The following is a 26,332-nucleotide window of genomic DNA, read 5'->3' on the forward strand; positions in this document are numbered from 1 at the left end:
ATTTAGTTAAAACTATTAAACATTGTTTAATATATTTTAAAATCTTTTTTTTATATTTTATATATTATGTCAGTTGAATTAATTGTTTTATTTTCGTCATTTTTATTATTATTATTATTATTATTATTGTTCTACACGTATGTATTATGTTAATTTACTTTTATTTCTTACTTATTACTGTAAACTGTTATATTGTTGATAAAAAAAAAAGTATAATTATGAATTATACCTAAGTATTAGTTAGTTTATTGTGATTGTTCTGCTTGTAATTACTTTTTCATCAAATTTTATGTTTTAATTATAAATATATATACCTAAATAATATATATTTTATGTAATTTTTAACATATTAACTATAATTTTTACATTGAGTAAAATATATTTGTATAATAAAACAAATTGATTTATTGCAATACCATTATGTAATAATTAAAATTAATTGTTAATTTCTTATCTATTTTTATAAACCTTAATTATACTTGTGACTAGTTTAAAAAACAAACATTTTTATTATAATATTTTAAAATTTAAAAAAAAAATAATAATAAAAGGTAACTAATAGAACTTAAACAAACTATTTCTTTTGTTTTTAATCATAGAGATCCTGAAGTACTTAATTTATTGACTTATAACAATACATATATATGTGTATGTGTGTGTGTTAATTTAAGTATCTCATTTGTTCGTCATTAGACTTTCCACTTGACTAGTTGGCACTTTGATGTAAATTATTTTTTTTGGTCTTGCGTCATTAGACATTTGCACAAAATCATCCTGATCTTCCCATTTCCTTCTTTCACGGACTTCTTTGGCACGTTTATGATCCAACCAGTTAATTATACAAGATGCTGGTACCCATATCAAACCAGTAATCAAAATCACTGTGCCTACAATGTTATCCTTTAAGAACCTTAACATCTTGTTAATGTTGATTTCTTCGATAATATCCCAAAAACGTTCTACAACATCTTGAATAGTTTTCTCACATGCGCCCTATTACAAATCAACATTATCATTAATCACATATTTTCTTTTCACTAAGCATTCAATAAACAATTTAATAGTACTTTGTTACAAAATCCTTGAATACATGGCGTTCCATCAGGTAATACATCAGGTGGATCAACTGGATAACATGTATCGTTTAAATTTATGCGACAACAACGTTTGCATGACTGTAATACTGAAAATAAAAAACTATTATGATTAACAACTGTATTGAGATTAAATTAAAAATATCTTAAAAAATTGAATGTCTAAAAACACCCATAAATTAATTTTTACTTACTAGTATCACACATACAACTTTGTAATCCTTGTGTCTCGCAAAACGGTATGCATTTACCAGAACGACATTTACCCCTTTCAAGGCACCCAGTACCATCAGGCATAGGTGGACTTTTAGGACACTCAGCTCCAGTACCTGTACAACGAGATTCTTGCTCACAAGTGGCAAATTGCCCTTCACGACATTTCACTCCAGATGCCATAAATTGACAATTTTGACAACATGGAGAGTTTTTATCACTAAACAAAATTAATCACAACATTCAATGACAATTAAATTACTACATATAGTATAATATATTTTAGTACCTGCATCTAGCACCTTGAGCTCTTCTGAGTTTACAGTTTTTGTCACAGCAAGAGTCATTATCTTCAGTACCTAAAAGACCAGCATCACATTCTTCATTTCCTTCAACTCTAAGATTACCACAAAATGATTCCTCAGGTTCAGAAAAACAACGCGCTGATTTGGCTTGTAATACTTTACGTATAGACCGTAAACTACATGGAGAAAATCTCTAAAAAAATTTTAAATAAATGTAGATAAATTTTTAACTATTTTTTTTATTATTCAAACTCACTTTATTGTTAATATCATATCCACTGACACTATATGTATACATAAGAAAAGATCCTCCCTGGCTAGCCGTAGGACTACATTCAGTTATATCTGGATCATGTTCAGATCCCCAATTGTGACCAAATTCATGAGCAGTAACTAAATCTGCTTCTCGTGTAATTACTCGTTGACCATAATGATTACGGCTTGAACTTAGACCAGAATTAAGGTATAATGTATACCCATTTTTAAAATACTCTGTTACATTAAATATCAAATCATAAAAATGTATATTTTTTAAAAAATTATTTTTTTTAAATTATTAATGGTTCCATCACCTGGTGTACAAATTCCACCGACAGAATTACGTCTAGGAGAACCAACATAAGCTAGTCCTAGAATACCTCCTTCAAATTTTAAGTCAGTAAATAGATGGGCCAAGCAGAAGTCTTTATGGCTATATTCACGGCTAAATACCTGCCACCAGCAAAGCAATATAAATAAGTAATAGATAAATTTTAAGAAATTGGGTTCATTGTATTAATTAATAAAACAAATATAGTTCTTTTATTGAGTTAAAAAAAAAGCAAAAGTAGAGATGCATGTTAAAATAATAGGTAAAGCCTGAGGTTATTTATATGCCGAGTATATTTATTAATTCAATAGTTAAGAAATATCAAATTAAAATATTAAAAACTGAATCTACTATTGTACTTGGTTTAATTGTTATCAATTATTATATATTTGTTATTAGTTATTATTATAAAACATCACTTACACCGTTAATTATAACAAGTAATATAAAAGCAAACATCCTGAGATAAGACATTATTAAGGCTAGATAAATGTGTAACTAAATTAACTATTAAGTATTAAAAATTAAAATATATAACTATGTAAGTAGCCTTATAATTAATTAGTATGTTTAAATATATTATAAGAATCCTTGATTTATTTAATTAATCACCAATAACATAATGACACATAATATTGTAACCCGTGCACTGTTACAAGTCAACATGGTTGAATGTATGTATATATGTATATATTTTACAAATGACAACATTCAATATTTTATTAGTATGAGTTAAGGTCTTAAGGATTTATGAAATTAATTTGTGCTTTGTGCAGTTAGTACTTTTCCATCAGTAAAATGTGTCATAAACAAGAAATATTCACCGGGACTACATATGCCGCCGATTGCATAACTTCTAGGTGAGGCTATATATGCTAGACCCAATACTGAAGATCGTTTTGATCTGAATGTTTGATGCGTAAACAGATGTGCTAAACAATACTTGGACACATCTTTTGATTTAGAAAATTCCTATTTATTATTATAGATCAATTGTAAAATTAATAATTATTAATTATTGATATACGTACTTAATAATTAAATATTTTATCATAATAATTATGACTTAAACTAAACAATAGAAATAATAAGAATGTTAAAATAGAATTTATTTTCTAGGTAGAATTAGAAATTTTGAATATTATCAGTTAAATAATTGTGGGAATAATGAGAAAGAATAGGAGATATAATGTAAACATAAGGAGGGAATAAAACTTATTACTAATTAATAAAGAAGATTCATTATAGATAAAAGCAGGATAAACTTAAGAAAAAGAGTTTCAAGGTGGTAAAAAGATAATTAGAGTTATACTGAAGGAATAAATAGAAATATAACAAAGTAGCCTGATAAATGGTGAATGTGTACACTCAATGTTTTGCGTATTTGTTTAAAGTATAATAAATATCTCGTATGAAACAAAATACCTCAAGTAGTGATCGAACATCCCATTTTTCTCGAATCATGTTGTAATGATCCTCTGAACTTCGTACTTTAGTTGGATCACTGTGTACTGTTATTTTTTTAATAACAAATCCCATGCCTCGAAATCCATCAGATTCTTGACGTTCCAGCCATAAAGTATCATTATATATTTTATGTACACGATCAATTAAACTTATCTAAAATATATATAAATTTTATATTCATTAATTATTAGGTATGTTTAAAACTAAACTATATTATAATTATGTTTGGATAAACCAAAGTATTTTTTAAATAATGATAAGAACAGTAAGTATTTGTTTGTTAACTAACACTGCTAATGTAAACAAGTATACACAATATTTAAAAGCAGCTTATTTTTTTATACAAAACAATAAAATGACAAATTAGTCTAATTAAATGTATTGAAATATGAAGTATTTCAATACTTACTAAATAATTTATAGTTGTTTTTGTATCACCTCCACCCATTTCTCTAAAAAATCTATAATCAGCAACTAAAAGCAATGGACAACGGGTTCTTGTCGGTGTTATCATATAGTCATAAGAATCGGTATCCCGTTTAGAACGTGTAATAGAATTTAAATTATCATCATCTTCATCTACAGTTTCCACCTCTAAAAACTTAATAAAATTAGTTTAATTAAATCTAAAATTAACATTAATAAAACGCAAACCGGCATCTTCCTTTACATAAGCACACGGTTTATGTTGATTTTGGTCTGAATGTTCCCAACTTAATCGTACATCTGATGCCTTATAAGTTACCATTGTTTTGTTATCCTTATCAATCATATGCCTCCAAGATGGCTAAAATAAAAAAAAATTTTTTAAATAACTTTAGGTAAATTAAACTCTTTTATATACTTCAATGTGATAAGTTTCCCCAGGAACATCAATTATAGCTGTCATTACACCTTTATCTAAATGTACACTAGCATGTGAACTTTTCTCTCCGAATACCCGACCATCATAAAAATGGTCATGATCTAAATTATGTAAAAGAAATAAATTACAAATCATAAAAAGTAATATTTTTTTTAATACATACATCAAAATTCATATAGACAGTAAAAATACAAATTGTCGTAGATACTTAGGATATTACAATGAGAAATATCAAATATAAATAATATGTTTGCTAAGTTAATAGATAATAATTATGTTGCAACTTTCAACATACCAACTGCCACCGGGGTTTCATTTCCTTCAGCATCTATACTTGTGGCTTCAAATTGATGATGTAATAATCCTTTTTTTGGTGTTAAAATTAATCGAAAATCCCTATAAAATAACTTGAATCAATATTCCTAAATATAAGTGTCAAAAGGTGAGCCTGCACTACTTAGAGCGGCTTTTAATTAAAGTCTGTGATGCTCTATGAACATTCTACAGATGTACACATTAAATTATAAATAAAAATATTATATTACCTTCCTAATGTGGTAAATGATACTTCTTTTACTTTGTTTAATGGATGTGGACTATCACTAATACCACGTTTCACTATGGTATGAGAAAAATCTGAAGCATGTAAAGTTTCAAAATGTGCAAGATTCTTGTGAATTGAACCTGAATAATAAGTAAACAACCAAGTTAATAATTATACTTAATTTATACATGCAAACAAATCACATTACATACTTTGAACATTGCCTGTTATTAATAATAGAAGTAAATTTAGTAAAGAAGTAGGTTTTTTCATGATAAAATTATTTTGTTATTAATATAATTAATGCATTATATTCCACATTAATACCAAAGAGAGAAGACTTTCTCTAATGAATTTAAATATTTTGAATATTCACCACATAATGTGAAATTCATTTGATTGAACATGGTCATTATTCAATATGAAAGTATCAATGTTAATAAATTATACAATAAACTCAACTAAAATAAAATTAGATAATAAATTCAAAATTGTATAAATGCAAATGTCCTACGTCTACGTCAAAAACAATTTCAAAAGCTAAAAATGAAATAAGTAAGTAAATGATATTGGGTAATAGAACCTTCAAGAATTAGTATTTCGTGAATTTCAATATTATATTATCTTATCATTCTAATCACAAAATATTGCCATAATATTTACGGTTACGTATCAACTAGATCCCGCGACAAGTAGACCATTAACCTAACCGGGTGACTATACTTATTTACAAGCATTGTATGACCACTTATTCCTTTAATGTTAAATTTATATTGGACTTACTTATAAGTTTATAATATTTCTCGTTTCTTGATATAAATGATTATTTAATTGGTATTTAATAAAAAAAAATGTATGCAAGGTAACTATAAGATAAGAATAACAGTGTTAGGTAATTTTCCACACCACCTTAATTATTAAACGACGTACAATAACATTGTCCGTATTGTTTAATAACTTTATGAGGTATTACACGAGGCGCGTTTTTTTTTATTGTGGTGTCCCCAGTAGGCCTAATCCACATCCTAAGCGAGAACGCATCATATGCAGGGGCGTATTTAGGTAGGGGTTTTGGGTTCAATTGTCCAGAACGGCAAAATTTTAAAGATTTAGAGGGGCGGTAAATTTTTATTTCGTACTGGCGCAGTGACGTCAATCATTAATAATTTTCACAACACATGTGTGCCATAGAGGTATAAAATACTATAGTATTTATATAACATGGTATTCTATGGTATTAACAGTTTGACCACTATTGCGCGGTGTAGAAGTTTTTTAATTTTTTTTTAATGGGGGGAATGCGGCAAAATATGTGTTGCCCTTATCCTAAAATTCCTAAATACACAACTGATCATATGAATGCATTCAAATAATAAAAAAAAATATACAATAACTTAAACTATGTAGGTATTAATAAAATTATATAATATAAAACGGGTAATGTGTATAATATATGTGTGTTGCCGGCCGGCGTAGTCAATGTGTTGGATGAGTGGATGAGAGATGAGCGCTAATGCGTAAAGGGGGGACAACTAAATTAAGTGATCTTCTTTTTGATGCTGCCAATCTTCCTCCGGGTTGAAACGAAGCCGAGTGCCGACACATTTCCCATCAGCTTTGTGACAACTTCTTCTTCACTGATAAATATTATATATTTATATAAAGTATACCTATACCTACTACGATTCTAAAAATTATAATATATTACAAACAAACCCTTTCGACAGTTGATTATCATCAGTTGAATTTCTTTTTGATGCTGCAAATCTTCCTCCGGGTTGAAACGAAGCCGAGTGCCGACACATTTCCCATCAGCTTTGTGACAACTTCTTCTTCACTAATAAATATTATATATTTATATAAAGTATACTATACCTACAACGATTCTAAAAATTATAATATATTACAAACAAACCCTTTTGACAGTTGATTATCAGTTGAATTTCTTTTTGATGCTGCAAATCTTCCTCCGGGTTGAAACGAAGCCGAGTGCCGACACATTTCCCATCAGCTTTGTGACAACTTCTTCTTCTTCACTAATAAATATTATATATTTATATAAAGTATACTAAACCTACTACCGATTCTAAAAATTATATTATATTACAAACCAATCCTTTGGACAGTTGATATTAAGATGAGCTTCTTATTGATGCTGCTAATCTTCCTCCGGGTGAAACGAGCCGAGTGCTCGATGACCAATTCTCCGTCTTTGAGTAGTCCATGATCCAGCCAAATGTTTGGTTCCTATAAAACTTCAACTAATGTGCTGATTAAATGTAATTTAAACTTATAGTAAAATTTTAATGTTTAAGAAATCTATGTTGGTGTTCTTTTATTTTTGAATTTAAATTAATTTGAAATTTTATATTCATAATTTATCAGTTAAAAATGTAAACAAGAACTAAAAAGATTATAGTATATTGCAGTTTAACTTTCTGTTCGGTGGCCACCTTTTTAATTCCTCGCTCTCTTTTATAAGAAAGTTAAACAGCACAATAACTATAAAAAAATATAAATTTAAACATACACAAAGACGAACTAGCTTTGTGATAAGAAAAAAAAATTGAAAAAATTGGTAATTTATCAACGTATTATTAAAATAAAAAGAACACCTAAAACCGTAGTACAGTATATTATCTGAAAAAAAAACCATAAAAATTAAATATAATTTAAGTAAATATTCATAATATACTGTACTACTGTTCAAAAAATTATATTATTAAACAAACACAGCCTTGCGACACTTATTTGTGTTATTTAGATGAGCTTCTTAATGATACTGCCAATAATCGTCCTCCGGGTTATATCGTAATTATTTCACTTTTTTTGTTTTTCCGATATTATGGCAAGATCTGAAATTTTTTGTTTTATTTTACTATTTACCACCCAAAGTACCAAATAGATCCATATTTGCTACAAGAATTCGTGACAAACAAAAAATAAACTACATAATTGTAAGATCATTATACATTTTTCGCTACGTCCACGTCCAGGATCTAAGGTGTACTATTCTACTACTATTCTAATATAATATAATCGCGAATAATACAAATAATACATGGTTGTTATTTCTCACAATTTTTTTCTACTATAACTAATGAGTAAAATAAGTAGGCATTGTGTACTATTTTTTCATTGGACCCTGGAGAATAAAATATGCGTCTACATCAACTACATCGTCCGACTAGCGCGGATTGTTCATATAAATTTGTATATTTTATTTTAAGTTTAAAAAATAATTTTAATCCCAAAAAAGAAAATAAAAAAAAACTTACTTAAGCGTCGACTGTTCCCGTGAAACCGAGTTGTGTCAATCTTCAGACTATACGTAGTAGTGCACCGCCGCCGAAGAAAAACTGCAAATTTTCTTCATATCGATCTTCATCGTGATTCTAAATGAGAATAAAAATTCATTTTTATGAAAATAAACAGCACGAAATTAAAATGAGAGTACTTGTCATGTACTTCAGTACTGTTCATTAAGACTATTATAGAATTGTTAATCGTCTTCGACGAATGTCATCGATTGTCGTATGCCACAGATGACGAATATAATAATATGATAAACCTATGGTTTTTTTTTTATAGAACTCTTTGTGATATTATACGATCTTTTTTTCTATTTTAGCTGTATGACATATGAACGTAAAATTGAAACATTTAAACTATAGACCAAATCTTTATAGATATTGCAAAGTATTAATATTTTATTCTAATGAAAATGATTACAAATTATTTAATTTAATCTATAAAAATAGTAAACTAAACAAAAATAATTATATTATTATATATATTTAAAAAAAAAGAATTATGATTAATATCGTTATGTTTCTGAGTTATTATTTCTGCATTCTTTTGGTTTAAATCACGCAGTGCTTTAACTTAATCTTACATATTCTTACATGTAAACTTACATATATATATCTGAAGACACCTATCATAATAGAAACAAATTCATACATTTCCTTTATTATGGTTTCATGTAACAAATAGTACCTAGTCAATGCTTTGAGGAATTCAATTTTCAGTACCATTTTACAAAATAATCAAAAATTACATTAAATTAAAGATAAAGAAGTAATTATATTACAGTGTTGGTTTATACATTAGTGATTAAGTTTATTACTGTAATTAGTGTGTGAAATTTGAATTTGAAAGAAACAGTCAGTCAATCTTCATTAATAAGTATAATTTTGAAGTATTATGACTTATAATATTATATGTTGATTGATATTGCTAAGTATTTTATTTTTTTTTTTTGTGTAAAGTTTGACAAGCTACATTTTTTCCGAAAACATTGCATTTATCATAATTATTATTATAATATTGTATAAATAATAAATATAATTTATACCGTATTATATTTTTGTTACATACTTTTGAGTTAATAGGTACAACCCTTTCGTAAAATAATTTGAACAAATAATATCTTAAGATTAATCTATACGTATGTCAAAAATGTCATTGTGTCCGTATAGTATAACATGTAAAAAACTTTTATGCCCCTACAAATAATGTTTTAAATAATAACAAAATATCGTAAATATACATAATTTCAAAATATTTTGAAAAAATACTATTTGTAAGAAATACTCTCATAAGAATTTAATTAAGGTTTTAAGTATCTAAAGTATCTTAAGTCTTAAGTAAAGACTAAAATTATTCGTTTTTGAACTATAACAAAATATAAAAATTATTTGAGAAAAAATATTTATTTTTAGGGTGGGTGTATTAATAAACATTTAGTAAGTTATAGGTATAATACTGAACTTCAAATAGTCATAAAAAATAATGTGACTTTCCAGTAAACATATTATTTTTATTTTAGGTTAAAAAAAAACTAATGAGAATTCCAATATAATATTTTTAAATTGTAGATATAAAAAGAAAATATTTATATGAATATCTAACGAAAAAATTAATGTGAACATTTTATAGATTTAGCCGAATACAATCAAAATTTTAAAATTAAACGTTTATAAAATATACCGTGACTATACATTTTTTATTGCAGTAAATTAGTGAACGATTGATGAAGAAGCCTGTATTAAATTTTAAATCATATTTGCATATCTATAATTTTTTTCGGCTTAATAAAAAAAAAAAAAAAATTTTTATTGTTTTAAATAATGAAAATAATGCTTTTAAAATTATACAATTTACCTATAGAGAAATCATAATGTAGATAAGTGGTAAATTTTTCAAAATTTTATAATTAGTATTTTTAATTAAAATTAAATTAATAAATTAATTTTGTCAATATTATACAAGTATATAGCGTAATAATACATTTGTTTTTTTTGTGTTTTCGATATTATGACAAGATTCGAAATTTTTTTTTTATTTTACTATTAACCACCCAAAGTACTGAATAGATCATATTTGCTACAATAATTTATGACAGAAAAGAAACTACACAATTGTCAAATAAATATACATTCATTGCTATGTCCAGGATCCAAGGTATACTTGACGACTTAATTTTATTCTTGGCTATTTTATACATTGGACCAGTGGTCAACCTTTTTGGACTCTCGGGCCACATTCATAAACTAAAAACTGTTTGCGGGCAAGAAAAGAATAAAAATTTAATATACTTAAATTATTTATTATGCAAAAAAATATTGTTTAGAACTTTAAATTAAATAAAAAATTCGTCGTTTTAGAATTTAAAGCGGGCCGTAGACAATAGCTCACTGGTTGCCGGCCATTGCATTGGACGATTGGAAATAAAATATAAGTCTGTTATCCAAGTATAGCAGCTTGTACACGTCAATAAATATTTATTTTAAGTATAAAAGATAAATTTAATATTCCATAATTATGGGAAAATTAACTTACGTAAGTATTCTTCGACGCTGTTCGGCGAAATCGAGCTGCACCACATTTACAGTTCAAACGTGCACCATCACCGCCGAAGAAATAGCTAGCTCTTATTTCTTCATTCGTCTTCTTTGAGCTTCAGAATGAAATTATTAAAATATTCTATAAAAATGAGAGAACTTGTCATACACTAAAGGCTGTTGTTTAAAGACTGTTCAATAAAAATATTAGAATTATTAACGGTCTTCTACGAATGACGACGATTGTCGATTGCCACGGATGATAATGTGATAGATTATATGTTTTTTTTTATAAACTCTTTGTGATATTATAGGATTTATTTTTATATCTCTGTCTTGCATACGAAACTTTTGGTATTTAATTAATTTCGTACATAAAACCATAATAATTGTATATTCTGAATTTTTTTTTTTAATTATAATTTTATTATTTCAATAGATAATAGGTTTCGGTAAAATTTTTCACCAAAAAATAAAACCATATAAATATGGTAATATTTACAACTTTTTGTTTTTCCGATATTATGGCGAGATCTGAATTTTTTTTATTTTATTTTACTATTTACCAACCAAAGTACCAAATAGATCATATTTGCTACAAGAATTCATGGCAGACAGAAAATAAACTACATAATTGTAAAATCATTATACATTTTTCGCTACATATCCAGGATATAAATTCTAAGGTGTACTTATAACGAATTTATTTTAGTCTTGACAATTTCATCATTAATGCATAATCGGTAACCTTTTTGAACTCTCAGGCCACATTCACAAATTAAAAACAGTTTGCAGACCAGATAAAAATGAAAACTTTATATTCTTAAATTATTTACTATGGAAAAAATATTTTAGAACTTTAAAATAATAAAATATAAATAAAAAAAAATGTCAGTGTTTTAGAATTTAAAACGGGTCGTATATATAATAACCCGCCGGTTGCTGACCACTTTATTGGACTGGACGATCGAAAATAAAATATAGGTCTGTCATCGGGGTAACAGCTTGTAGAAGTCAATAAACATTTATGTTATGTATAAATAGTAGATTTATTACTACCCCCAAAATTATAGGAAAATTAACCTACGTAAGTATCCTTCGACGCTTTTCGGCGAAATCAAGCTGTGCCATATTAAAGTTCAAACATGCACCGTCACCGAAGAAACAGCTATAGTTTATTTCTTCATTCGTCTTCTTTACGCTTCGGAATGGAATTATTGAAATATTTTATGAAAATGAGAGTACTCGTCATGTACTGAAGGCTGTTGTTTGACGACTGTTCGATAAAATTATTAAAATTGTTAATCGTCTCCTACAAATGACAACGATTGTCGTTTGCCATGGATGAAAAATATTATAATAATGTTTTTTTTATAGAACTCTCTGTGATTTTATAGGATTCATTATTATATTTCAGCTGTCTTGCATACGAAACTTTTGGTATCTTATTAATTTCATACGTAAAATCATAATAATTGTATATTATCCTGAATTTTTTTTAAATTATAATTTTATAACGGTTATTAACGGTTTTATACGGTTTGGCAGAACTAAATGATTAATAATTTTAAAAATATTTAAAAATTTAATCATTAAACTGATATTACATACTAAAAAGTTAATAGATTATAATCTATTACATATAATAAATATAAGGACTTGCAAAATTACTAAAATTAATTTCTAAATATTATTCATATTAAACTCATTACACACATATAGTCACATATCATTTCCGTTTCAGTACCGTCCTGTTTAGGAATAATACATAATCATACTATTTTTACTGTTTTTAAAATTAATCGATAAATTCTAACTAATATTCTCAGATAATTTGCGATATTAATATATATATATAATAAATGCATCTATTTATGGTATTATGCTATGTTTATTTTATCCTATAAGTGTATTGTTAAAATATTTAAAAAATTATAATATTTATAAGAAATGCAAACATTAACATTTGTTAAAATTATCAAATAACTATAGTTATTCGTTTTTAAAATAAAAAAAAACAAAAATCGGTTGAGCAGAAATAGTTTTCACAGAAATATGAAATGAATGTCTAATAATGTCATAAAAATTCAAAATTCAGACAATTATAAAAAAATATTAATGCGTCTTTTCAGAAAACTTTTTATTTTTGTTAGGGATAAAAAAAACTTATATTAATCAAGTACTCGGCCGGTTAAAAATGAAAAATGCTATTTATCAATTAATATAAATATAAATTATTATATAAAATAGGTCTGGTAATATACTAATATGACGATTATGTATTTTTGGTTTCACGTATTTTATGCATCGCGCGTTCGAGAATAAAATATGCATACGTATACGTCACACGGCGTGAATAGTAGAATAAAATATGTGCTTACGTCGATTACATCGTCCGAGTAGCCGATTGTTCATATAAATAAATATATTTTATTTTAAGTTTAAAATGTAAATTTAATTCTAAAAAAGAATAAGAAAAAAACTTACGTAATCGTAGACTGTTCCCGGGAAACCGAGTTGTTTCAATCTTCAGTCTATACGGAGTGGTGCACCGCCGCCGAAGAAACTGAAAATTTTCTTCATATCGATCTTCATCGTGATTCTAAATGAGAATAAAAATACATTTTATGAAAATAAATAGCACGAAATGAAAATGAGAGTACTTGACATGTACTAAAGGCTGTTGTTTGACGACTGTACAATAAAATTATTAGAATCGTTAATCGTCTCCTACAAATGACAACGATTGTCGTTTGCCATGGATGATAATATGAAATATATTATAATTTTTTTTTTTTTATAGAACTCTTTGTGATTTTATACGATCTATTTTTCTATTTTAGCTGTTTGACATACGTAAAATTGAAACACATAAACTAGACCAAATCTTTATAGATATTGCAAAGTATTAATATTTTATTCTAATGAAGATGATAACAAATTATTTAATTTGATCTATAAAAATAGTGAACTAAATAAAAATATTTATATTTTTAAGCATTTAAAAAAAATAATTATGATCAATATCGTTATGTTTCTAAGTTATTATTTCTGCATTATTTTGATTCTAATCACGCGCAGTGTTTTAACTTAATCTTACTTATCTATTACATTAGATGCAATTACCTCTGTCTGTAGATATTGTGTCTGAAGACACCTATCATAATAGAAAAAAATCATACATTTCGTTTATTGTGGTTTCTTGTAACAAATAGTACCTAGTCACTAGTCAATGCTTTAGTTAATCAATTTACTTTTTAAACTTAAAATAAAATATATTCATTTTTATGAAAAATCCGCTACCCGGATGATGTAATCGATGTAGACGCATATTTTATTAATTTATATATAAATTATATAATATTGAACTTCAAACAGTCATAATATAAGTTTCCAGTGAGCATTTTATTTTTGTTTTTGCATTAAAAAAACTAATGAGAATTCCTATAAAACATTTTAAAATTGTAGATATAAAAAGAAAATATTTATATGGATACTAATGAAAAAAATAATTTGAACATTTAAAAATTTTTAAAAATTTGTAATAATAAAAAAATAAAGAACATTGTTTATATATATATAGTTTTAAAATATTTTTAAAATAATAACATAAATAAGAAATACTCTCATAAAAAATTAGTTAAGACTTTAAGTTATCGCTGTATAAGTTTATTTGTTTTTAAACTATGTATAGTATTATAGTCTATAACACAATATAAAAATCGTTTTACAAGAAATAGTTTTTTTTGGGGATGAAAAATTAATACTCAATAAGTCATAAAATATTGAACTTCAGTCGTAAAAAATAATGTGACTTTCCAGTAAACCTTTTATATTTATTATATTTAAAAGAACTAATGAGAATTACTATATAAAATTTGTATATAAAAAGACAATATTATATATATAATAATATCTGATGAAAAAATAATTTGAAAATTGTATAGATTTAGAATAAATTTGTCAAAATTTTGATTTTAAACGTTTATAAAAATATACTATCGTGACTATACATTTTTTATTGCAGTAATTTAGTGACTGATGAGGAACACTGTATTAAATTTTAAATCATATTTGCTATCAATAATTTTTATCGGCTTAAAAAAAAAAATTTAATTATTTAAAATTGTTAAAATGTTTTTATAATTATACAATGTATAGGAAATCATAATGTAGACAGTTGGTAACATTTTCAACATTCTATGATTAGCATTTTTGAATTAAAACTTAGTAAATGAATTCATTTTGTCGAAATTTTACAAGTATATTATAGCGTAATGATTCCAGTTTTTCCGATATTATGACAAGGTCTGAAATTTTTTATTTTATTTTACTATTAACCACCCAAAGCACTAAATATTTCATATTTGCTACAAGAATTCATAACAGATAGAAAATTTTAAAATCAATATACATTCATTGTGCTACGTCCAGGATCCAAGGTTTATAATTTTTTATGGAAATGAGAGCACTTGTCATGTACTGAAGGCTGTTGTTTGACGACTGTTCAATAAAATATTAGAATGGTTAATCGTTTCCTACAAATGACGACGATTGATGTTTACCATGGATGACAAATATTATAATAATATGATAGATCATATGTTTTTTTTATAGAACTCTTAGTGATATTATAGGATTCATTTTTATATTTCAGCTGTCTTGCATACGAAACTTTTGGTATCTAATTAATTTCATACGTAAAACCATAATAATTGTATATCCTGAATTTTTTTTTAAATTATAATTTTATTATTTCAATAGTTGTTTGGTAAAATTTCTCACCAACAAATAAGACCATCTTTGACCAGCATAATTTTACATTGTACACAATGTATTAATGCATTATACATTGAAAATTGAATTCAAATTGTACAAATTCGTTATAGTGACATACTTAACCTAGTCTACATGTAGTATTGTAGTCACCTACTATAGTAATTAGTAGCTATACAGCAGTTTACGGGTGGTTGAATCATTCAATTAATATTACATACTAAATAGTTAATAGATTATGATCTACGTATAATAAAGAAGGACTTACAAAATCAATAAAATTAATTTCTAAATACAAGTAGTTATATACATTCGACTCGTTATATACACATGTGACTATATCATTCCCGTTTCGGTACCGTCCTGTTTAGGAATAATACATACCTACTCATACTATTTATATAGGTTCTAATGTTAATATGTTCAGATAATTTGCGATATTAATATATATATATATATATATAATAAATGCATCTATTTATGGTATTATGCTATTGTTATTTTATCCTATAAGTGTATAGTCAAAATATTTTGAAAATTATAATATGTATAAGAAATGCAAACATTAACATTTGGTGAAATTTTCAAATAACTACAGTATTCGTTTTTAAATTACTACAAAAAAACAAAAATCGGTTGAGCAGAAATAGTTTTCACAGAAATATGAAATGAATATCTAATAATGTCATAAAAATTCAAAATTCAGACAATTATAAAAAAATATTAATGCGTCTTTTCAGAAAACTTTTTATTTTTGTTAGGGATAAAAAAAACTTATATTAATCAAGTACTCGGCCAGTTAAAAATGAAAAATGCTATTTATACAATTAATATAAATATAAATTATTATATAAAATGGGTCTGGTAATAAACTAATATGACGATTATGTATTTTTGGTTTCACGTATTTTATGCATCGCGCGTTCGAGAATAAAATATGCATACGTATACGTCACTCGGCGTGTAGCAGATTATCCGGTGCAATAAGTATGTATTTATTTTATGTCTAAAAAAGTAAATTAAAGCTCTAAAAGTATAGAAAATCAAACTCACGTAAACATCGATTTTTTTTGTGAAACTTAGTTGTGTCATATTTGATGTCCACATGTTCAGTAACCACATCGCCGACGCAGGAACACCTTTCCTCGTCCGTCTTTACCACGTTTCGAATTGCAGATATTGAGATATTTCATAAAAATAAGCTGAACAGAACGGCATATGCGTTTAAAATGTTATATATAATAAAGTACGGTTTAACGATTTGTACGTCTATTTTTTTCTCCGTTAAAATTATTATAACCGTCAATCGTCTCCGACGAATAGCGAAGATTGATGATTACCATAGATAATATATTAATATGATAGATCCATATCCATAGATTATATACTGTATTATTATGTTGTAATATTATTATTAGCCAGACATTTAAATTTATTCGGGAGTCTGCCGTTCGAGAAACTCAATTGTGTACTTATACAAATTGTATATGCACGGCGGGGTAGATTGTATAGATGTTGTTCAGGACATTGAGACTAGACTCATTCAAAGTTTCTGCTATTGGCATCGCATAATTTAGTAATTAGTTGTTGTTATCGATATTTTTCGCCCGTATTATTATTGAATGACACCCGTCTTCTCATTATTAATGTATCCTCTTGCGTCAGTTAGTCACCGGGATCTAGCTGTCGAGGGATCTATGTGACCGTTCACCAATATTTACACAGAATAATCAGCTGTTGATTGATAATGTTGACAAAATATCAACTGATAGCGATTTTCCATTTCAAATATTATAAGCATGGCTTTTTTAAAATATTTTAAATTATTTCTACATTCAACGAAGTACGTACAATTTGACGCATCAACAAAATATAATAAATTTTTTTCGTCTGGAGCTGTTCTTACATCTAATGGTATGATTTTTAATTAATGTTTTATTCATGCCTTGATTAATAAAATTTAATGTTTGAAATGTGTAATACAGAATTAGGTTTTATATTGTACACAAGATAACAGTTTACTCGAATTTAAAATTGTAAGTAATGAAAAATCTTTGCATTCTATAAGATATCTGTTTCCACAAAAATGGTGTAGACATTGACTTTCTACACTTACATTATTCAAAATCTTTAATTTAATATTTATCTCTATTTTCTCCACAATTGGTGAGACATCCATAACATTCTTTGAGTACCATGGTTGATAGATGCTCCTATATTTTTTTAAATATACTCTGAATTGTTGAAAAAATAAAAATTTATTATACATTTTGTTGTTATATTTTATTATTTCAGAAAATATTTACCCAAATGTTAAAACATTCAAACACCAGCATATTACTTTAATATCATTGAATAGACCAGATGATAAAAATGCATTAAATGTGGCAACTCTTGATGATTTAAGAAAAGCTATTACAAATTTTGAGAATGATTCTTCATCAACAATTGCTGTTCTATATGGTGAAGGTGGATCTTTCTGTGCAGGAATCGACTCTGATGAATTGTCCAAGGCATCACATATATACGATGTAATAAATAAAAATTTAGTTTATTAAGTTTTTTATTATAAAAAAATTATTTATTTTTCCTTAAGGAATTTTTACAATCATATTGTCAAAAGCCAATCATAGCTGCTGTATCTGGATTTGCTTACAACTTTGGTTTTGATTTGTGTTTGTGGTGTGATATGCGCATTGTAGAAGAGAATGCGGTTATGGCAATTGATAGAAAATTAAATATTTCAAAATCAAAAATATTTCTTAAGAGGCTTTTAAAAACTGTAGGTTATTCAAGAACTATGGATCTATTATTGACTGGTAGAGATGTAAACTCTAAAGAAGCATTTGAATGTGGTCTTGCAAACCGTGTAGTTGCATGTGGATCAAGTATGAAAACCGCATTCCCTTATGTATTAAAATAACAATAAATATTAAATGTGCTTAATTTACTACAGGTGTTGGTCAAGCAGTAAATATGGCGTTTAATATTGGTAAATTTCCACAACAGTCAATTAACTTCGATAGAAGTATAATACATAAAATAATATCAAAATAATATGGTAATATACAATTAGAACCAGTTTTATAACTATGGATAGACAACAAAATATGTAATAGCAAAAAAATATAAATATTTTGAAAATAATGACTGTTATAATATTTTAAATAAAACCTTAAAAAGAGAAGTCAGACGTTCAACTTATATAACACCCAATTGAAGTTACCATCATTCATTGAATTAAAATATTGGCATTTGGCTGTGTGCCTCATCAATTATTTCTGTGATATTAATAAGAGGTTTTATTACCTTGAATTGTATATTAGTGTTTATTGAAAAATGTACAGAAGATATGTTGTTAAATTGTTTCCTCAATAAAAGTGGACAAAAGTATAATTTATTATAAAGTGAACTATTTTTAAATCTTAGATTTTGTTTATTTTTTTTTGGCCTCCACATTGTATATGTTGTAGTAGTTGCTTGTGTGGCATTTAAGAGAGTTGTTCTAGTTTGAACTGTTTGAAGTATATACTAAGTAGTAAGTACTGAACTAATGTTTATTTCCCATTCACTGTAACACATACAATATAATAAAACATAAAGTATGCACTTTTAAAAGATATATTATTTTTTCAGGCAAACATATTTAATGATCTCTGTTAAAATAAAAAATATAAATGTATTTTTTTTTGTTCACTAATACGAGAAGTAGCGCATTGAGTACATAAATAATGTATAATTCACATAAAATAAACTAAATGGTATACATTGAACAGTAATACACTATTTAGTATGGATTTAAGTTATTTTCATAATATTTTGTGCAAAGTAAAAATATAATTTGTCACATTCCAAGAAATTGTGTAACAAACTTGGTAACTCCCTAACCACGAACACCATTATTATTATCTAGTCCGTGTCCCTAACTACACAGGGTCATAGGTACCTATATAAAAAAAAATGTTTTACTTAATTTGTAAATACCTACTGTTAAAAGATAAATATTATCTTTTAAATCTTAAAGATGACTTGCGAATGACTGAGGTGAAGATACTTTAGGCCTCTGATTACTTCAATGATGCCCCTAATCCTAATAATGATAGCGGATTTATGAAAAAAACTGTACAATAATATGTTTTTAGACGGGTACGATCAATATTCAATTGATCACGAGACACAAATTAATAATTAATCTACAAAAGGTACCAGTGTACCACCAATCGGCCACCACCCAATAATCCACATTACACGTTATAATATGATTATAATATATATTACAGAACAAGACAATTATTTTACAGTGGATTTGGATTAAAATATTAAATAAATATTTGGAATGTTGTCGTTTTACTGTACTGTTCTATTTATAAGTACAGTTTTGGTTTTTACATAAAAATGATAAGTGACGTTGGGTTATTAAAAATGTTCAAATATATCATATCTATTATTTTATGTTAACTGTAAAATACCAACTGGCTACTATATATAGGTATTAATAAGACGTCTTATTATTAAACTAAAAATTTAATTTCGTGAAATCGTTAGTAGTCTCATGCTCTATGCTGTCCCCTTTTTTTTATTTCTTTTACAGTTATACTTATACGTTATCTATTGTCGTTGTGTCTGATTCAAATCTATAATAAATTGAATTTAAATTAATTTTATCAAATAATTTTAAGTAACTCAAGTAAGCAAATAGCCAAATAATAATATTAAATTAGTCAATAAGTACTGTTGCAATGATATTTAGTATTTACTATTATTATTAGATAGTAACTTTGGCCTATGGTGTATCTGTAGCGCTGTTCAAACATTTTAAATAATTATTTTTAATGTTAACTTATTTATTATTTGAGTATTAATTAAGTTTAATTCATTAAGGCGATGTCTGAATGATTATAATGTTGCATAAAATCTGATCTAAAAAGATATCATTCCTACCATCATCATATAAATTATTAGTTATTACTCAAATAAAATTAATCATCTTTTAATTTTACAGGTAGTGTTTAAGTCTGTAATGGGTAGTTAATGATTGAAATTATACTTGATATTTTTTTACAGTAAGTCAGTAAAATAGTTAATTGTTGATTATTATTATTTTGTGAGTATGGATTCGTATAACATTGTTGGTGTGCTCGGACGTGGAGCTTTCGGGTAAATTTTCCATTAAATATAACATAATATATTATTTTTTAATCTATAAATATTACATATTATAGAGTTGTTGAATTGGTTAGAGATTTTAATTTAAAAAAATTAGCTGTGATGAAAACCATACATATAGAATCTATGTCAACAGAAAATGTTAAGGTAAATAACAACAATTTACTGTATTCGTAATTTTAATGTACCTACATTTTTTCAGGAAGCTATCAAAGAAATTCAAATTCTCCAAATGTTAAATCATCCAAACATCATCAGATATTATAATAGTTTCCAAAATAAACAAAGTTTTCATATTATTATGGAATATGCAATACACGGAACACTAGAAAACTTTGTTAATAAATATTCTCAAAATTCAAATTATATTGCCCAAAATGTATTTGTTTATTTTTTAGTGTTATAATTTTAAATTAATTTTTTATTAATTTATATCTTGAAAATTTTCTAGTGTGTATTAAATATATTTAGTCAACTTACAATGGCTGTGGATTACATCCACAAAATGAAGATTATGCATAGTGATATTAATCCAATGAATATATTATTAACCGGTAATCAAGGTACAATAGTAAAACTTGGTGATTTTGGTTCTTCTCGCATATTAACCAGGTAATTCATTGATATTTTCATTATTACTTACTATAAGAACATAATCAATTTTATGAACTTTTTATGTTAAGTGACAAAATTAATGGTGAAAATTGGTGTACACCATGTTATATGTCTCCTGAACAATGTTGTGGGAAACCTCTAAGATTAAAAAGTGATATATGGCAAATTGGTTGTGTGTTATACTATTTGATTACTTCAAAACATCCTTTTTATGCCGAGGTAATTACTTTGATAATAATATACTTAATGATTTAATAAAACTTGTTAATTAAACTCAGTGGCGCCACCAATGAGGGGTTAAGGGCTTGTAATCCCTCCCGATGGCTTCTCCGAGGCCTAGTATAATAACCTATGTACTTATCTTATGTATATATATATTGTAATAATGTAGCCCCCTCCCAAAATTTTTTTCTAGTTGCGCCACTAATTAAACTTAATTTATTGAATTATTTATAGAGTTTAGCAGATACTATATCAAGCATTGTAGAAGGAGTGTTAAGTCTTACAGAAAAAATTACTTTTTACGACAACGATGTGATAAGGCTTTTGTACGAGTTATTAAATCGTGATCCAACAGTTCGACCTAATGCATCTGCTATACTTTCAAATCCATATATTCTACCCTATGTATTAAACAGCAATGGTCATTGGTTTAAATCTGGTAGGAAAGTCTCAAACAAAAATTATTAAATGTATTCACAGACACAATTTTTTGTTATTTAAATATATAAATAACTAATAAGTAAGAAGTAAATTTTATTATCATTATTATTATTATTATTCTGTTAAAACAAAACACATTGATTTTTTTTCTTTTTTTACGACATGGTTGAAAAGCTAACATTTAAGAATTGAAGTTGGATTAATAAAATGTTAAATTTTGCTTCAATAAAAAAAAAAGTATTGTGACTTATAAATAAATGTGTACAAATTTTATGTGCAATTATTTTGTTAAGCTATTTTTTTTTTTTTTTTGTAATTTTGTGTTTATTGATAATTTAAATAAATTAGAAAATAATACTAATTATCTATTTTCTATACAGATATACACTTATTAAGTAATATATGATTGATTTATGAACTAGAGTAAATGTGATTTAATTTTAGCCAATGTAATTACCTTCAAATTTGAGGCACGTCAGTGCAGTGCTTGGGACTTGAGGATAAAATTATCTGCACTTAATAGTGTAAAGATTTTAATGATATATTCATTAACTCCATTATGGAGTTAGGTGCTACTTTTAATGTTATTGTTTAAATGTAGTGTGATAATTAGTAACTTTTTATTCCTTTTTTAAATTTTTTTATGACTAATTTACTTAGTGAGTATTTATTTATGAATTAAAAACTGTTTACTTGATTTATGACATTCACACTTATGTTATCTGTCTTACAAAATAAGAACATTATTTGTGCATAAGCATTAGCTTTTTCAATATTTTAAATATTAAGCTAGAAATGAGCATTGTTAACTTGCAATGTTTAAAATATTTATATCTTGCTTAGAAATTAAAACATTAAAATATAGCCAACACTTAAGTACAGATAATGTTCTTGCCCTAATATAAATAATTTACTCTAATATTAAAATTAACAACAATTGAATCTACTGTACACAAATTTTCTTTATTGTATATTAGTAAGTCAGTGACAACACATGTAAGAGTAGCATTGAAAATGAGAAGTTGGTAATGACATCTAATCACAGGACTAGATGTAATTAATAAAAAAAAAAAAAAAATTGTAAAAACTTTTTGTCAATTTGTTGGCTTTCATGATACAAAAATTTGTGACGCAATATGAAGGTTGTAAGCATTGCAATCATAGAATAATTAACAATAAAATATTATATTATTATTAATAATAATACTGTGTTAGAATTAGCACTCTACATCGAATCACTGGTATGAACAAATGAAAATAGTAATATATTATAAAATATGTTGTTTATTAATAGCAATGCATACATTATTATCTAAATATTTACAGTATAAAACAGATTATTTAAGATAAAATAATAAACACATTTTTTTCTGTTCAAATCAATATATTTTTCATCTATTGGTCACATTATTGTTGTACATTTTCTCACTGATTAAATGAAAAATAAATCTATATGCAAATTATGAAATTATTATTTTTCCGAGATAACTGAGAATTAAATATCTTAAGATTTGAATGTATAAAATAATTTAATAAAAATGAGTATACACTTTTAATTTATTTGTTAGAACAGTTAACAAAATTATAAATTCAATAATATTAACTAATTTTTAATTTTCAGTCTTACTTACATTGCACTTATTGTAGCAGCTTATGATACTCTTCATGTTGGCTAGCGGCCACCTCTGCAATAGACAACTGTTATCCATTTTGTAACAGTTTTCAGTTAAGTGTACATAGTATTTATAAAAAAAATAATATATGTTAATATTCGTAGTTGATAATTTGCATTGTATCCTGGTAAAATTATTTCAGATGATGAATTGTACTCATAAATGATCACTGTAATCACTAAATACTGTAAGACATGTAAAATGAGATGGGATTGTTTGTTTTAAAAGGTAACACTCATGAATGTTCATGTATAACGCTTCTCAACATATAAGCTTAATATTAATGTTAGTATTTTAATGGTAACCCATTGATAATAGGATTCAAGAAAAAAATTGTAATTGAAAAATAGACCAATAGTAAGTGTATCTGTTCTTATCTTTTAATAAACTGATTTAATATTAAACATAATATATTCTTAAATTTTAACTGAGAAATTTAGCCTTCAGTACAAGAATCAGGACTGGACTACCACTATTCCATTGGTGTTGGTGCTTCATTATTATCATCATCATCATCATCATCAAATTCTTCAATATTTTCTTCTAGTAAATATATATAATAATAATTTAAGAATAAAATAAATTAAAATATTTTACTTATACAATTGTACATTATTTACTTACCTCCATTTAGTGGAACAGACTTTTTATTTTGGTCTTTGTTAGGAATTTGCCCAGCTTCAAGCAACTTGGAAAGTTGTTCAACTTCTTCTAATGATGATGCTTCAGATATAGCCTTTCGAATTCTCCACATGTCTGCTTGGCTATGACCTGTAATAATAATAAATAATAAATACAAAACGAATCTATATAAATTACATTTTACACTTATTTTTAATATTATAGTAATTTGATCTATTATCAAATTTAAAAGAAAATATATTATTAATAAATAAATATATAAATTAAAATTCATCATATCAAAAGAAACCTACATAGACTCTAATTAAATTTGATAATAGATTAAATTAGTTGCAATTACTAAAAGAAAAAATTTATTGAGTAAAATGAATAATATTAAACGTAAAATTTGTTATGTATTAGTAAGACAGAGATAACACAATAGTGCGAGTATAATCACTATATTTTTACCATTTGCTCTTCTGTTTTCAAGACCTTCTCCAGGAACAAATTGATTAGATTTCTTAACTAACTTCTTTTTAAGTTCTTTTCCTTCTTTGCCTTTAAATAATGTTTTAGCTGCTTCATATTCCTATAATTTATATAACGCTTATTACTTATTAGTTACTATGTATTATAATTATTTGAGAAGAACAACAAACCTTCAATTTAACTTTTCTAAAGTCCAAAATTCGAACTTGTGGAATTTTATGTGCTACATAAAGTCGATAATGCTCTTTTGATGCAACTGGGTTATGCAAAAGACTTAACATTTTTAACTTAGGAAGTGAAGCAAGAGGATCTAAATCTCCAAGCTCTTGAATCTGGTTACCTGTTAGTATTAAAGATTCGAGATTTGGTAGACATTGTTCTAAGTTATCTGCTATACGTCTGCAAAAAATATTCAATTAGATTTATTAAATTTTCTTAGTTTACAAAAAGTAAAATGACAAATTATAATTTAAATGTTATACAAATTGTGAATTTTTTAAAGGAGTGACATTATCACTTAAGATAATTAAGGAAATACTGATTACAGACTACCAAATTTTTAATATATAAAAAATAATGAAATATTTTTTATTATTTATTGAATTGTTTTTATTCAAGGAAACTAAATTAAATTAGCACAAATTAATATATTGCATTTAAAGAGAGAAAAAACTTATTTTTATACGGTTACAATTGCAATATCAAACATATAATTTGAAATATAGTAAAGTAAAATGTTATTATTTTTAATTATAATTAAAAATTTTAAACTTAGAATACTTACACAATAGCATTATTATTAAATATGATATTTTTTAATCTTTTAAGGTATGCAAAGCCATCAATTTTTCTGATATCATTGTCTGAAAAATCAATTGTATCAAACTGATCAAGTGTTGCACCCATGTTTTCAATCAAAGGTATTTTATAACCTAAAACATTTTGTAATTGTAGGCATATGTAAAAGAAATATACAAGTTGGTATGTTAATATATTACATGAAATACAAGAATAATTGTTAAAATGTGGTGACTTTCTGTCACATTGTATTTAATCGCTTACCCCTCAAATCTAATTCTCTATCTTTGACTGGGTTTATAAACTGGTATGAATTCATGATTAATTCCGTGGTAAGTTTGACCATGATTCCGGATGAAAATTAAATGTCTAATAGAATCAATCTACTTAAATTTTGAATTAGATAGACACGACATAGGAATTACACAACTGTTAATTGTTAACAAATAACATATTTTATAATAATAATAAACTAACGTGACGCTCCAGACGCAGTGTTACACTTTCACGCAATCACGCTACTGCCCACTACCACTACTTACGTTAGTAGCGGTTACTTGAGGTAAGTAAACAACAAACCGTGGTATATTCAGGTACGATGCCAA

At 25.9% G+C, this 26,332-nt stretch overlaps 4 protein-coding genes and 2 long non-coding RNA genes across 10 annotated transcripts; 2 read left to right on the forward strand and 4 right to left on the reverse strand.

Annotated features, from left to right (window-relative positions):
- Nucleotides 1–381: 381 nt before the first annotated feature.
- On the reverse strand, nucleotides 382–5,645 carry LOC132928698 (ADAM 17-like protease). 2 transcript variants are annotated; one of them, XM_060993545.1, is made up of 13 exons: nucleotides 5,290–5,645; nucleotides 5,079–5,217; nucleotides 4,829–4,929; nucleotides 4,513–4,634; nucleotides 4,323–4,455; nucleotides 4,078–4,262; nucleotides 3,627–3,821; nucleotides 3,026–3,173; nucleotides 1,869–2,104; nucleotides 1,597–1,805; nucleotides 1,289–1,527; nucleotides 1,068–1,183; nucleotides 382–993 (listed from the first exon to the last, which is right to left on the reverse strand). In XM_060993545.1, exons 1-13 carry the CDS (start codon nucleotides 5,348–5,350, stop codon nucleotides 676–678), a joined length of 2,202 nt encoding a protein of 733 aa, XP_060849528.1. In that variant the 5' UTR covers nucleotides 5,351–5,645; the 3' UTR covers nucleotides 382–675. The 2 variants fall into 2 exon arrangements, with proteins under 2 accessions (XP_060849528.1, XP_060849529.1); XM_060993546.1 differs by lacking the exon at nucleotides 3,026–3,173 and adding an exon at nucleotides 2,185–2,323 and having other exon boundaries at nucleotides 5,290–5,644.
- Nucleotides 5,646–6,154: 509 nt separating this feature from the next.
- Nucleotides 6,155–7,667, reverse strand: LOC132930558 (uncharacterized). Of its 2 annotated transcripts, none has more exons than XR_009662252.1 (4): nucleotides 7,189–7,667; nucleotides 6,993–7,108; nucleotides 6,794–6,914; nucleotides 6,155–6,714 (listed from the first exon to the last, which is right to left on the reverse strand). It is a non-coding gene; the product is annotated as an uncharacterized LOC132930558 (long non-coding RNA). The 2 variants fall into 2 exon arrangements; XR_009662251.1 differs by having other exon boundaries at nucleotides 6,993–7,113; nucleotides 7,189–7,663.
- Nucleotides 7,668–8,205: 538 nt separating this feature from the next.
- Nucleotides 8,206–13,530, reverse strand: LOC132928450 (uncharacterized). The gene is made up of 3 exons (XR_009662025.1): nucleotides 13,411–13,530; nucleotides 10,922–11,065; nucleotides 8,206–8,472 (listed from the first exon to the last, which is right to left on the reverse strand). It is a non-coding gene; the product is annotated as an uncharacterized LOC132928450 (long non-coding RNA).
- Nucleotides 13,531–17,456: 3,926 nt separating this feature from the next.
- LOC132930301 (probable enoyl-CoA hydratase) lies at nucleotides 17,457–18,886 on the forward strand. The gene is made up of 4 exons (XM_060996088.1): nucleotides 17,457–17,613; nucleotides 17,995–18,230; nucleotides 18,296–18,587; nucleotides 18,656–18,886. The coding sequence occupies exons 1-4, from the start codon at nucleotides 17,499–17,501 to the stop codon at nucleotides 18,754–18,756; spliced, it is 744 nt and encodes a 247-aa protein (XP_060852071.1). The 5' UTR covers nucleotides 17,457–17,498; the 3' UTR covers nucleotides 18,757–18,886.
- A 380-nt stretch (nucleotides 18,887–19,266) lies between these two features.
- LOC132930300 (serine/threonine-protein kinase Nek8-like) lies at nucleotides 19,267–22,571 on the forward strand. Of its 3 annotated transcripts, none has more exons than XM_060996085.1 (7): nucleotides 19,267–20,386; nucleotides 20,702–20,856; nucleotides 20,922–21,012; nucleotides 21,068–21,244; nucleotides 21,317–21,477; nucleotides 21,549–21,699; nucleotides 21,937–22,571. In XM_060996085.1, exons 2-7 carry the CDS (start codon nucleotides 20,810–20,812, stop codon nucleotides 22,168–22,170), a joined length of 861 nt encoding a protein of 286 aa, XP_060852068.1. In that variant the 5' UTR covers nucleotides 19,267–20,386; nucleotides 20,702–20,809; the 3' UTR covers nucleotides 22,171–22,571. The 3 variants fall into 3 exon arrangements, with proteins under 3 accessions (XP_060852068.1, XP_060852069.1, XP_060852070.1); XM_060996086.1 differs by having other exon boundaries at nucleotides 20,764–20,856; XM_060996087.1 differs by lacking the exon at nucleotides 19,267–20,386 and adding an exon at nucleotides 20,414–20,701 and having other exon boundaries at nucleotides 20,764–20,856.
- Nucleotides 22,572–24,171: 1,600 nt separating this feature from the next.
- On the reverse strand, nucleotides 24,172–26,241 carry LOC132930312 (U2 small nuclear ribonucleoprotein A'). The gene is made up of 6 exons (XM_060996108.1): nucleotides 25,992–26,241; nucleotides 25,714–25,861; nucleotides 25,100–25,328; nucleotides 24,909–25,029; nucleotides 24,441–24,587; nucleotides 24,172–24,359 (listed from the first exon to the last, which is right to left on the reverse strand). Exons 1-6 carry the CDS (start codon nucleotides 26,071–26,073, stop codon nucleotides 24,289–24,291), a joined length of 798 nt encoding a protein of 265 aa, XP_060852091.1. The 5' UTR covers nucleotides 26,074–26,241; the 3' UTR covers nucleotides 24,172–24,288.
- Between the last annotated feature and the right edge of the window lie 91 nt (nucleotides 26,242–26,332).

The sequence above is a fragment of the Rhopalosiphum padi genome, chromosome 4, assembly GCF_020882245.1.
Source record: "Rhopalosiphum padi isolate XX-2018 chromosome 4, ASM2088224v1, whole genome shotgun sequence".
In the NCBI taxonomy this organism is placed as follows: Eukaryota; Metazoa; Arthropoda; class Insecta; order Hemiptera; family Aphididae; genus Rhopalosiphum; species Rhopalosiphum padi.

Bases quoted from the DNA above. Each gene is read 5' to 3' on its own strand.
- LOC132930301 (XM_060996088.1), top strand. From the start codon at position 17,499: ATGGCTTTTTTAAAATATTTTAAATTATTTCTACATTCAACGAAGTAC. The intron at 18,231-18,295 runs GTAATAAATAAA...TTTTTCCTTAAG, and splicing joins AGGCATCACATATATACGAT to GAATTTTTACAATCATATTG. The intron at 18,588-18,655 runs GTATGAAAACCG...AATTTACTACAG, and splicing joins TGTAGTTGCATGTGGATCAA to GTGTTGGTCAAGCAGTAAAT.
- LOC132928698 (XM_060993545.1), bottom strand. From the start codon at position 5,350: ATGAAAAAACCTACTTCTTTACTAAATTTACTTCTATTATTAATAACA. The intron at 5,218-5,289 runs GTATGTAATGTG...CTTATTATTCAG, and splicing joins AATAACAGGCAATGTTCAAA to GTTCAATTCACAAGAATCTT. The intron at 1,806-1,868 runs GTGAGTTTGAAT...AAATTTTTTTAG, and splicing joins GATATGATATTAACAATAAA to AGATTTTCTCCATGTAGTTT.
- LOC132930300 (XM_060996085.1), top strand. From the start codon at position 20,810: ATGGATTCGTATAACATTGTTGGTGTGCTCGGACGTGGAGCTTTCGG. The intron at 21,013-21,067 runs GTAAATAACAAC...ACATTTTTTCAG, and splicing joins TGTCAACAGAAAATGTTAAG to GAAGCTATCAAAGAAATTCA. The intron at 21,478-21,548 runs GTAATTCATTGA...TTTTATGTTAAG, and splicing joins TCTTCTCGCATATTAACCAG to TGACAAAATTAATGGTGAAA.
- LOC132930312 (XM_060996108.1), bottom strand. From the start codon at position 26,073: ATGGTCAAACTTACCACGGAATTAATCATGAATTCATACCAGTTTATA. The intron at 25,329-25,713 runs GTAAGTATTCTA...TATTTTTTGCAG, and splicing joins TTTAATAATAATGCTATTGT to ACGTATAGCAGATAACTTAG. The intron at 24,360-24,440 runs GTAAGTAAATAA...TATATTTACTAG, and splicing joins GTCTGTTCCACTAAATGGAG to AAGAAAATATTGAAGAATTT.